The sequence below is a fragment of the Hyla sarda genome, chromosome 9 (assembly GCF_029499605.1).
Source record: "Hyla sarda isolate aHylSar1 chromosome 9, aHylSar1.hap1, whole genome shotgun sequence".
Taxonomy (NCBI): Eukaryota; Metazoa; Chordata; class Amphibia; order Anura; family Hylidae; genus Hyla; species Hyla sarda.
This window is the reverse complement of record NC_079197.1, coordinates 23,631,395-23,644,248: the sequence shown is the minus strand read 5'-3', so window position 1 is coordinate 23,644,248 and position 12,854 is coordinate 23,631,395. Positions and strand designations below refer to the sequence as shown.

At 43.6% G+C, this 12,854-nt stretch overlaps 1 protein-coding gene across 2 annotated transcripts in view; it reads left to right on the top strand.

Annotated features, from left to right (window-relative positions):
* The window catches only part of PTGES (prostaglandin E synthase), a 44,176-nt gene extending 31,715 nt beyond the window's left edge, over positions 1-12,461 (top strand). For both annotated transcript variants that reach the window (XM_056540999.1, XM_056541000.1), the window contains one exon: positions 11,610-12,461. In XM_056540999.1, coding sequence (XP_056396974.1) covers positions 11,610-11,859 — 250 coding nt within the window. In that variant the 3' untranslated portion in view covers positions 11,860-12,461. The remainder of the gene's footprint in view (positions 1-11,609) is intronic.
* Positions 12,462-12,854: the final 393 nt, after the last annotated feature.

Here is a 12,854-nt window from a genome sequence, read left to right as displayed (position 1 = left end):
GATCCAAAAAAGTGATGTAGATACCTTTTTTATTAAAATTTCGTTATAAAAAAAAAACATTTAGTTAAAAAATTTTACATCCCTACTGCATCCTTTTTTTTGGGTACCCAACTAACTTTGTACAAAAAACGCCAAAGGGGCCAAAAAAGGCAAATTCCACACAAAGGTAAAAACGCAAGAAAAAATGCCAAAATGCAGGAAAAAACAGTGGCAGTTTTTCTGGCGTTTTTTCTCGCATTTTTAAACCCAAAAAAATGCAGGTCAAAAACCTCAGTGGAATTCTAGCCTTAGGCTGCGTTCACATCACGATTTCTCCATCCGACTTGAGGAAACGATTTTATAACTTAAAAATCGTATAAATCGTATATAAAGTCGGATCCATTGACCTCCATTAAAAAATCTGATCCATTACACACATCCGATTTGATCCGCATCCGATTTCACACGATTTTTGTTCGGGTCTGAAATCGGATTTGACCACGATTTCAGACCTGAACAAAAATCGTGTGAAATCGGATGCGGATCAAATCGGATGTGTGTAATGGATCCGATTTTTTAATGGAGGTCAATGGATCCGACTTTATATACGATTTCATACGATTTTAAGTTATAAAAATCGTGTACTCAGTTCGGATGGAGAAATCGTGATGAGAACGCGGCCTTAATTATGAACCGTTGTTTAGAGCTGGAAAGCAATGGGACTGTTGTGGGGCCCCCTCCCTGCAGAGCCGTAGGTTACTGTATACATTACATACTGCTGTCCTAATAATTTAGACTGTTTTGCTCCTTTTCTATGCCCTTTGGATTCCTCGGGGAAGACTTTTCCTGCATGGGAATGTCAACATACGTAACTATCCAGGAAGCCACAATTGAGAAGGACACTAATCCCTATTTAACGTGTGTTTTTTCCCATAGTAAACATAATATTTAGGGCAGTTTTACAACGTTTAGCTAATAACCTGGCAGTGAGATGTTAGGTGGTTTTTGAGGCGCGTACAAAGTTTCTTCTGTTTTTGGTATTTACTGCAACGTTCTGCTTGGGAGATGGAAAACTGGGGCGAGGGAGATCTGCAAGTATAAAGGAAGACATTGATATATACTGTGCGTTACACAGGAAACAGTAGGCATACAACATATATATATATATATATATATATATATATATATATATATATATATATATATAGCTTCACTGCCTTTTGCATGCCCCTCGGGACTTCCTAATTTTTTGCACAGCTGACAGCAATTGAACGGTATCCATTACAAGACTTATTATGGGGGAATTCTGAACACTGGACAAACCTTGTTCACTTCTCTCCCATCACATGGGAACAACCTACTCCTCTGCTCACTGATGCCCCCTGCTGACTAATGAACAATGGGAAAGTGACCATGAACTCTGGGGGAAGCAAAGGGACATAAAAAGCTGCAATGTACGGGACTTAACCCCTTAAAGGGGTACTCCCACCTTAGACATCTTATCCCCTATCCAAAGGATAGGGGATAAGATGTCTGATCTTGGGGGTCCCGCCGCTGGGGACCCCCGCAGTATTGCATGCGGCACCCACCTGTTTTTTGTCTGGAAGCGCTGGACGGTTTGAGTCGCGACTACGGGAACGGAAGTTTGTGTCGCGCGTCCCCTCAATGCAAGTCTATGGGAGGGGGCGTCAAGCCCCCTCCCATAGACTAGCATTAAGGGGACGGGTGTGACGTCACACGGGGGCGGAGTCCTGATGTCACGGACTTCCGTTCCCGTAGTCGCGACTCAAACAATCCAGCGCTTCCGGACAAAAAACAGGTGGGTGCCGCATGCAATACTGCGGAGGTCCCCAGCGGCGGGACCCCCAAGATCAGCCATCTTATGCCCTATCCTTTGAATAGGGGATAAGATGTCTAGGGTGGGAGTACCCCTTAAAGGACCAGGGGTTTTTCCGTTTTTGCACTTTCATTTTTTCCTCCTTACCTTTAAAAAAAATGATAACATTTTACTTTGTAATGACATCAGTCATTTTACCCAAAACCCTACGAAATGAAACGGAAAAAAAAAATCATTGTGAGGCAAAATTGAAGAAAAACACAATTTTGTAACTTTTGGGGGCTTCCGTTTCTACGCAGTACATTTTTTGGTATCTTTCTTCTTATTTATTTTTATTTACACAGTTTTTTTTTAAATGGGAAAAGGGGGGTGATTCAACCTTTTATTAGGGAAGGGGTTAAATAATCTTTATTAACTTTTTTTTTTTTTTTCACTTTTTTTTTTTTTGCAATGTTATAGCTCCCATAGGAGGCTATAACACTGCACACACTGATCTTTTACATTGATCTTTGTTATCCCATAGGATAACATAGATCAATGATTCTGCTACTTGACTGGTCATACCTGGATCTCAGGCACTGAGCAGTCATTCGGCGATCGGACACCAGGAGGCAGGTAAGGGGACCCTCCTCGTGTCCTACAGCTGTTTAAGATGCCGCAATTTCACCGCGGCGGTCCCGAACAGCCCACTGAGCTAGCCGGGAGCAGTTTAGTTTCACTTTAGACGTGGGGATCAACTTTGAACGCTGCGTCTAAAGTGTTAATAACACGCTGCACCGCGATCAGTGCCGCGCTATTAGCCACAGGTCCCGGCCGTTGTTATAGAAAGCGAGCGGACTCAGAGCGTACAAGGTTAACAGGTTAAAGGGGTACTCTGTTGGAAAACAAATGTTTTCAAATCAACTGGTGGCAGAAAGTTAAACAGATTTGTACATTACTTCTATTTAAAAATCTTAATCCTTCCAGTACTTATCAGCTGCTGTATGCTCCAGAGAAAGTTGTGTAGTTCTTTCCAGTTTGACCACAGTTCTTTTTGTTGCAACCTCTGTCCATGTCAAGAGCTATCTAGAGCAGGAGAGGTTTTCTGTGGGGATTTACTTTTCTGTGGGGATTTACAGACAGAGGTGGCAGCAGAGAGCACTGTGGTCAGACTGGAAAGAACTACACAACTTCCTCTGCAGCATACAGCAGCTGATAAGTACTGGAAGGATTAACATTTTTTGTATAGAAGTAATTTAGAAATCTGTTTAACTTTTTGGCACCAGTTAATTTGAAAACATTTTCTTTCCTCCTGAGTACCCCTATAATGTTGAGGTTGTGGGTTTGAGCCCCATGTTGGGTGGCAGACCCATCCTGCCTTGTTTATTAGAGGGTGCTATGTAATGTTTAATTTTCCCTGTTGTGGCGGTGGTAGGAAAATGAACACTTTCAGCCAGCCTTCCCAACAGATCAACAATAGCTGGAGTTCCCAGCAGTGATACACTTTTATTGTCAAGGGGTCCAATAACTTTCTGGCACCAGTTGAAAATGTTTGTTTTCCACCAGAGTACCCCTTTAAGTCCCATTCTTTGCAGCCGCCATGTAGTGCACATACCCACGGCTCTGCCTATCAATTGCAGAATGGAAGTTTATGCCCCAAATATGGCCTTAAAGGGGTATTCCAGGAAAAGTTAAACAGATTTGTAAATTACATCTATCAAAAAATCTTAATCCTTTCAATAATTATCAGCTGCTGAAGTTGAGTTGTTGCTTTCTGTCTGGCAACCGTGCTCTCTGCTGACATCTGTTTTGCAACAGCTGGAGGCACCCTGGTTGGGAAGCACTGGTCTATATAGTGACCTGGGGTTTAGGTTCAGTCCATGCTCTAGTTTGCAGTGACACTGAAGAATGCTTTTTGGCTTTTTGGTTTTAGGATGTGGTTTGTGGAATGTTACGGTTGTAAACACGATCTGGACCATTAATGTTTCTGACGTCATCTCCTAAATTCCACTATTTCATGTGTTTTATGGTCCTATGGGCCCCCAACAACTGTAAAGTCCTTTTCAAATTTAGGAGACCGAGTGTTTTACAGGGCGCAGACACATAGACCTTGGGTGTGAATTTGGGGACCTTTGTTTAAGATTCCCATCATTCCATGTTTTATTTGGACAGTAAAGCCCGGAGCAGGAGGTCAGCGGCGATTCCCATGCGCTCAGTGTTTGTCTAGATGCAGCTTTACCTTGATCTCTATGGATTAGTGCATTGGGCGCTGGGATCTTCTTTACAAAGAGCAGTTTACTTAGTTGTTAGGTGAAGTTACCTCTCTAATAGGACAATAAAACCGTGTCTGCCTTTACTTGCTGCTGACGGGTACAGGGAATGACACAGCATATGGGGTGGGGGGGTGTCTGCCAAAATATATTGGGCATTCCGTCGTGTAGGACCACTCCTGAGATGTAGAGAGGCTTTCTGTAATGATATGATGCTTCACCAGACATATACATAATAACATGTTACATTTTATGATAATTCCACCCAAAGCTGACTGTTCGTTTTGGCAGAATTACAATGCAGTCTAAAGGGACGTATCAGCAATAAATGCAGGCCATGCCACTGGGATGTCCCAGTATGGGATATAGTCCTGTACTACACTTAGGCCCTGTCAGGTTGAGTCCCTCTGTGTCCTAGGGGCTCTCCTGCAGTGTCTACCCCCATATTAATATATGTAATGTATAGTGTTATGTATAAAAGACCTTTAAGGACCTTTGAGTTAGTCACATGATAATGTGTTCACATGATGTGTTTGTTACCCAGAGAGCACCAGCTAACCAGGTGACCTGGTTGAGTTTCTGGTTTAGTTGGGCTCACTGATAGCCTCATTGGGGGAAGGGGGGATTCATCAACATCAGTGTATGGTAGAGCTTTTTTTTTTTTTTTTTACCCCTTTCTGCTGCGTGTATTTGTCATTTACCTGCGCAAAATTTACTAAACTTGCGCACGGGTCTCTGTGAATCATGTGCAGTAATAGAATCCATCTCAGCTCTTGAAAAAAAATATAAGGCAGACTTGTACGTGTGCTCGGAGCTGGTGTATATTTGCGCAAGAAAATGACACTTGCGGCCTTTCTTGCGCAAAAAAAAAAAAAAGACGCAGTTAATAAATTCATGTCTACAGGAAAAATGGCACTACGGTACACCTGAAGGGTGACATCTTTAGAAAAAGTTCCACCAAAAAAGACGCACAAAAAGAACGCAGGAAATATCCTTGCGCAAGATTTTGCGGAAGAAAATACACCTAAAATGACTCTATATAGATTGATGAATCCCCCCCATTGGCTTTATGTGAACTTGGTCCTAGCAGTAATGCCATTCAGATTTGCAGCAAATTGTTCCCTCTTCCTTCTGAGGGGGGGGGGGGGGGGGGGGGGGTTCACACCACGTTTTTGCAATACAGTTTTGTATCAGGTTTTTGATGGAAAAAAAATGGATTCCTCAAAACTTGACTAAACTATATCAAAACGCGTGTACAAATTTTTATCTGTATACAGTTTGAAAAATGATGTCTGGTTGCATCAGTTTTTTAAGAAAAAAACGTATACGTTTTTAACTTTTCAATCCATTATGAATAAAGTTTAACTTGTTTGATTGAAATTCCAAGAAAAAAAACTGAGCAAAGCCAAAAACCGTATGGTGAAAACCGGATGGAACCGTACGCACATACGGTTCTGTACGGTTCCCATTGACTCCCATGTTTAAAAAAAAAAATGTATACGGTTTAATACAGTTTTTCACCCGGACCAAAAACCTTGATAGGCCACGGTTTTCTGTCCGGGAAAAAAAAAAGTAAACAACCGTATGGTTTGAAAAACTGAGACAACCGCATACATTATGGTGCATACGGTTTTGAATGGGAAGTCTATGGGCGCGGTTTTCTGTACGGTTGCATACATTTTGTTTAATGAAACCGTATGCTGAAACCGTATAGTAAAATCGTGGTGTGAACCCACCCTGACAGTGGTCGTATTTGCAAAGCATGTGGTGGCAGCTACAGTATGACCTACGAGGAGGAGACACCATAGTGACGTCACCATGCTGTCTTCTCATGTCACTGATCTAGTGGGGAGTCAGAGATCTATCACATGGGCAAACTAGCAAATTTACCATTCACCGTCTGATCAGGTCATTTTGACCCTTAAAAAAAAATTATTGGCTGAATATCTCCCCATGTAATGATGGTAGCAATGAGCTGCACAAGTGATCCTTGGTATCGCCCTCCTCACATACTACTTAAAGGGGTACTGTAGTGGAATATAACTTATCCCCTTATTCCCTTGCACCCCTGTACCCTTGCTGCACTGTCGGGTGGACTCTATTCAGTGACCCCTCTACATCACGCTCTATTCGGGTGGTGTTGAGGTTAAACCATGCCCTGGCATCACGAACACAAGAGTTAATGCCATCTGCCCCTAGGGTAATTCCATCTGCCCTCATCACACCCACACCACAGGGAATAAGTTATAGATCTCCTGTACAGAGCCGCAGCAGTCCACAGGAAGGGGGCAATCTTTCCCCGCATGATGCGGCGGCCAACATGCCCCCCTCTATGTATCCCATAGAGATACATGGAGGGGGCGTGCCGGCCGCGGCTTCCTGTGGGAGACGGCACGGTGCTTCCTGCGGACTGCCACGGCCCCATACAGGAGATCGTGGGGGTCCCAGTGGTCGGACCCCCCGCGATCTATAACTTATCCCTTTATACTTCGGAGAGGGGATAAGTTATATGCCACTACAGTACTCCTTTAAAGGGGTATTCTGATGCTAGACATCTTATCCCGTATCCAAAGGATAAGATTTCTGATCATGGGGGTCCTGACACTGGGACCCCCACGATCTCTGTTCAGCACTTGGCATTAAGAATAAACTCTGATTTCCGGCGGCAGTGGCCGTGACATCACGCTACACCCCCTTCATGCATGTCTATGGGAGGGAGCATGACGGATGCCTCGCCCCCTCCAAAGACATGCAAGGAGGAGGCGGGGCATGACGTCACGACCACTGAAACAGGAACCCAGCATTCATTCAGAATATTGGGTGTTGCGAGATCATCGCGGGAGACCCAGCTGCCGGACCGCCGCGATCAGACATCTTATCCCTTATCCAAAGGATATTTAGCAGCAGAGTACCCCTTTAAGCCTTGTAATAGGCTCTGTAACTGGTTTACAGTGAGCATAGGCCATTCAATAAGACCCTTAGTAGCAAAAAAAACACTAGATGGTCCCCGTTTGCAGCAGGGACAATAGGACAACATCAAGCCACTGCTTCTTTTTCCCCATTCTTTAAACTAGCTGGGATTTTAAAGGGGTATTCCAGGAAAAAAACTATTTTTTATATATCAACTGGCTCCAGAAAGTTAAACAGATGTGTAAATTACTTATATTAAAAAATCTTAATCCTTTCAGTACTTATGAGCTTCTGAAGTTAAGGTTGTTCTTTTCTGTCTAAGTGCTCTCTGATGACATGTGTCTCGGGAAACGCCCAGCTTAGAAGAGGTTTGCTATGGGGATTTGCTTCTAAACTGGGCGTTTCCCGAGACAGGTGTCATCAGAGAGCACTTAGACAGAAAAGAACAACCTTAACTTCAGAAGCTCATAAGTACTGAAAGGATTAAGATGTTTTTAATAGAAGTAATTTACAAATCTGTTTAAAGGGGTATTCCATGCAAAACCTTTTTTATATATATATCAACTGGCTCCGGAAAGTTAAACAGATTTCTAAATTCCTTCTATAAAAAAAATCTTAATCCTTTCAGTACTTATGAGCTTCTGAAGTTAAGGTTGTTCTCTTCTGTCTAAATCCTCTCTGTTGACACCTGTCTCAGGAATTGCACATAGTAGAAGAGGTTTGCTACGGGGATTTGCTTCTAAACTGGGCGTTTCTCGAGACACGTGTCATCAGAGAGCACTTAGACAGAAAAGAACAACCTTAACTTCAGAAGCTCATAAGTACTGAAAGGATTAAGATTTTTTAATAGAAGTAATTTACAAATCTGTTTAACTTTCTGGAGCCAGTTGATATATATATATATAAAAAAAAAGTTTTTTCCTGGATAACCCCTTTAAGGCATGCAGAAAGAACTGAAAGACGGGCTCATACCATGTATACACACATATACAGCTGAGATTTGTGTATACATAGCTTTTGCTTGTGTTGCTAATGAAAAGGGAACTCCCTAGCTAAAGTTTATACAACCCCTGTTTATATAACGTCTCACTTGTCGTCCTGATTCTCCCTTTAGAGAAAGTGGAGCAGGGATCCATCCCAAATGGGGTCTGCACTTAATTACTCGCAGGAGGAGAGTGTCTACTTTAGAGACAGCCTTTCATTCTGTCCAGATTTTTTCCCCGGATCACGTTCCAAGCTCAAGGCTACATGGGAAATTGGAGACAAGTTAGAGAATGAAAAGATTCAGCTGCAGAACTTCTGTAGTCGCTCAGTCTGCTGTTGCTCGCTGAGATTTTGAGGGTGCGTTCACAAGGCCGTCTGTCCCCGTTTTTTTTTTTTTTTTTATCCCCGTTTCGGTTACGTTCTTGCAGGCTGTAAATGGATTAAAAAAAAGTTTAAAAAAAATCCCATTCATGTCAATGGGATTTTTTTTTAACAATCCGTTAACATGCGTTTGTACCCGTCTGCACTCATTTCCGTTTTTTTTTTACGGCAGAAAAAAAACGGCACATGTAGTATTGTTTCTTCCGTCAGAAAAACGGAAGAAAAAACGGATACAGTAAATTTAACATTTAAAAGGGGTATTCCAGGAAAAAACTTTTTTTTATATATCAACTGGCTCCAGAAAGTTAAACAGAATTGTAAATTACTTCTATTAAAAAATCTTAATCCTTTCAGTACTTATGAGCTTCTGAAGTTAAGGTTGTTCTTTTCTGTCTAAGTGCTCTCTGATGACACGTGTCTCGGGAACCGCCCAGTTTAGAAGCAAATCCCCATAGCAAACCTCTTCTAAACTGGGCGGTTCCCGAGACACGTGTCATCAGAGAGCACTTAGACAGAAAAGAACAACTCAACTTCAGAAGCTCATAAGTACTGAAAGAATTAAGATTTTTTAATAGAACTAATTTACAAATCTGTTTAACTTTCTGGAGCCAGTTGATATATATATATATATATATATATATATATATATATATATATATATATATATATATATATATATACATATATATACATATATATATATAAAAAAAGTTTTTTCCTGGATAACCCCTTTAAGTCTATGGAAAACAGATGAGCCTTTAATGTCATCCTTTTGCATCTGTTTTTTGGTCCGTTTTTACTTCTGAGCATGCTCAGAACAAAAAACATTTTTTTTTGGTTTATTAACTGAAAAATAACGGACAGATGTAGTTTTGCAACATCTGGAGGTCCGCAGGTTGAAGACCACTGGTATTGGAGGTTATACTGTACTCACATGTCTCCCCGCCGCTCCGGACCGTCACTGCTGCCCTGGATGTTGCCCTCCATCGCTGTTGCCATGTCCCCGTGGTGTCCCTGACGCTCCGGGAAGGTCTCTGCTGCCTGGGAACGTCGCTCTCCATCGCCGCCATCACGTCGCTACGCACGCTGCTCCTATTGGGTGACGGGACGGTGTGCTTGGCGGCGTGATTACGACGAAGGAGAGCAACGGCGATGCAGGGGATCCCGAGGAGTACGCTACGGAGCCCCGAGGACAAGTAAGTGATCGTCAGCGGACCACACGGAGCACCGTAAACGGCTATCCGGTGACAGCTGAAGCAGTCTGCGCTGCCGGATAGCCGTTTATGCGATGGCCCCGACATACAAAAGCATCGTATGTTGAAATGATCGTATGTGGGGGCCATCATAGGTCGGGGGGTCACTGTATATAGGTACTTAAAGGGGTAGTCCAGTGGTGAAAAACTTATCCCCTATCCTAAGGATAGGGGATAAGTTTGAGATCGCGGGGGGTCCGACCGCTGGGGCCCCCTGCGATCTCTCTGTACGGGGCCCCGGCTCTCCGCCGAGATAGCGGGTGTCGACCCCCGCACGAGGCGGCGGCCGACACGCCCCCTCAGTACATCTCTATGGCAGAGCCGGAGATTGCCGAAGGCAGCGCTTCGGCTCTGCCATAGAGTTGTATTGAGGGGGCGTGTCGGCCGCCGCCTCGTGCGGAGGTCGACACGCCCCCTTCCAGCGGGCTGTCGGGGCTCCGTACAGGAGATCGCGGGGGGCCCCAGGGGTCGAACCCCCTCGATCTGCAACTTATCCCCTATCCTTAGGATAGGGGATAAGTTGTTCACCACTGAATCACCACTGGACTACTCCTTTAAGGTGGCCATATACATTAAACAGGAGAAGGTTGATGGTTGAACAACTATTGAATGACTGTTTAGCAGACGCAGCCATACATTTTCTATATTGGTTACATTAATGATCAATGGCAAAGGATTAAATGGAGACTTGTGCGCCACCTTTCGCTGCATGAACTATGATCCAGCCCTGACGCTGAGAAGATATCCCTTCCTGATAGGTCACTCATAGACATAGAAAATCTGGACTCTGGACTTTCATTGCATGACCAGGACTAGATCCCAACTTCAGACATGTGGTAACTAGAGAAAGGCGTACCCATACAAAGGCAATTTGTTCTACCTGATGCCACTGCAGCTGCATCTCGGGCATGATTCAGCAGTTGTGTGAAAATCACACGGATATAAAAGGTGAATATTAACGTCATTAGAGGTGATTCTATTAGCCAGGTACTTGGCACAGATGTCACAAAGTTAGTTTCGCACCATTACACATGACTGGCATCACATTGCACTGGCATCACATTGCACTGGCCTTACACTGCTATATTGAAAGGGCAAACCCTACTGATTAAGAAATGTCCATAGCAAATCTATCCTGCTCTGGACAGTTCCTGACACAGACAGAGGTGGCAGCAGAGAGCACTGTGGTAAGACTGGAAAGAACTATACAATTTCCTCTGGAGCATACAGCAGCTGATAAGTACTGGAAGGGTTAAGATTTTTTAAATTAAAGTAATTTACAAATCTATTTAACTTTCTGGCACCAGTTGATTTCAGTACCCCTTTAAGAGTCACATGCTCTACCGACTGAGCTAGCCAGGCAACTGGTTTTTAAAGGTCCTTTTTAAGGGTTTGAACCAGAGGTTGGGTGGAAGAGGGTACTTAAAGGAGTAGTCCAGACCGGAAAAAATGATCCCCTAGCCTAAGGATAGGGGATACGTTTCAGAACGTGGGGGGGGGTCTGACCGCTGGGGCCCCCCGCGATCTCCTGTACGGGGGGGGGGGGGGGCGACACCCCCCCCTCAATACAGCGGTATGGCAGAGCCTGAGCTTCGTGCGGTGGTCAACACGCTGCCTTCCGGCAGGAGACTGCAGGGGCCCCCGGTCGGACCCCCCGCGATCTGAAACTTATCCCCTATCCTTACGATGGGGGATACGTTTTTCAGGACTACTCCTTTAACGACAGAGCACCCAGACCATTGAATGAAGAATGACCTATAAAGGGTGTGTGAAAATGGGGCAGTGCTTCCCATCCAGGGTGCCTCCAGCTGTTGCAGAACTACAACACCCAGCATCCCCATAGTTTTTCAACCGCTAGAGGCACCCTGGTTGGGAAACACTGTATCAGGGTATCTGGAGTTACTACTATATATTACTATAAGACAATCCGGTTAAAATATTTCTTTCTGCTTCTTATACCTATTGATTTCCTATGATATAAAAGACTGTAAAATGAATGTGTTTTGTTTCCTCCAGGGCTCACCGCAACGACATGGAGAACATCTTCCCGTTCCTGTTCCTCGGAGCCATTTACTCCTTACTGGAACCCAATCCAAGCATCGCCAGGATCCATTTTGTCGTTTTCTTCATCGGTCGCTTGGTGCACACAGCAGCCTATGTATTGGCCCTAAAAGCTCCAACGCGTTCCATGGCCTACAGCATAGCCCAGCTACCATGCTTTTCTATGGCTCTCCAAATTCTTTTTTCTGTCGCCTCCTACTGGTAGACTAAGGCATAACGCGTTTCACGCACCAGATAGCCATGGCCGGGATTCAGTTCAATATTTTGTGTCTGCAATCGTAGTGAGGTTCATTTACCTCCAGCTGTTGCAAAACTACAACTCCCAGCATGCCCGGACAGCCAAAGGCTGTCCGGGCATGCTGGGAGTTGTAGTTTTTGCAACAGCTGTAGGCACCCTGGTTGAAAAACACTGACCTAAGTGCAGTAAAACATCACCCTCCTGCGTTTTGTAAATGGTCTTTGTTATGTAACCAAACCTCAGTATTTGGACTGTCCATTGTTTCACTAATAATGTCGACTGTTTGTAGCTTTTTTTTGTATCATTTGTATACGATCAATTAAGTTTTTTTTGTTTTTTTTTCACTGCAAAATAATTTCTTTAAAGGAGCAATTTTTTTCTCTCCCTAAAACAGCACCACACCTGTCCTCAGGTTGTGTATGGTGTTAAAACTTGGCTCCATTCACTTCAGTGAAACTGAGTTGCAGTACCTCACACAACCTAAGGACAGGGGTGGTGCTGTTTTTTTTGTTTGTTTGTTTGTTTATTTTTAGAAGAAATCAGCTCTGGTTTATTTTCCAAATTCTGGAAAAAACCCTTTAAAGGGGTTATCCAGGGGAAAAAAAACGTTATATATATTTCAACTGGTTCCAGAAAGTTAAACAGATTTGTAAATTACTTCTATAAAAAAAATCTTAACCCTTTCAGTACTTATGAGCTGCTGAAGTTGAGTTGTTCTTTTCTGTCTAAGTCCTCTCTGATGACACGTGTCTCGGGAACTGTCCAGAGTAGCAAATAGCAAACCTCTCCCACTCTGTGCAGTTCCCGAGACGAGCAGAGAGGTCAGCAGAGAGCACTGTTGCCAGACAGAAAAGAACAACTCAACTTCAGCAGCTGATAATTATTGAAAGGATTAAGATTTTTTAATAGAAGGAATTTACAAAATCTGTCTAACTTTCTGGAGCCAGCTGATATATATATAT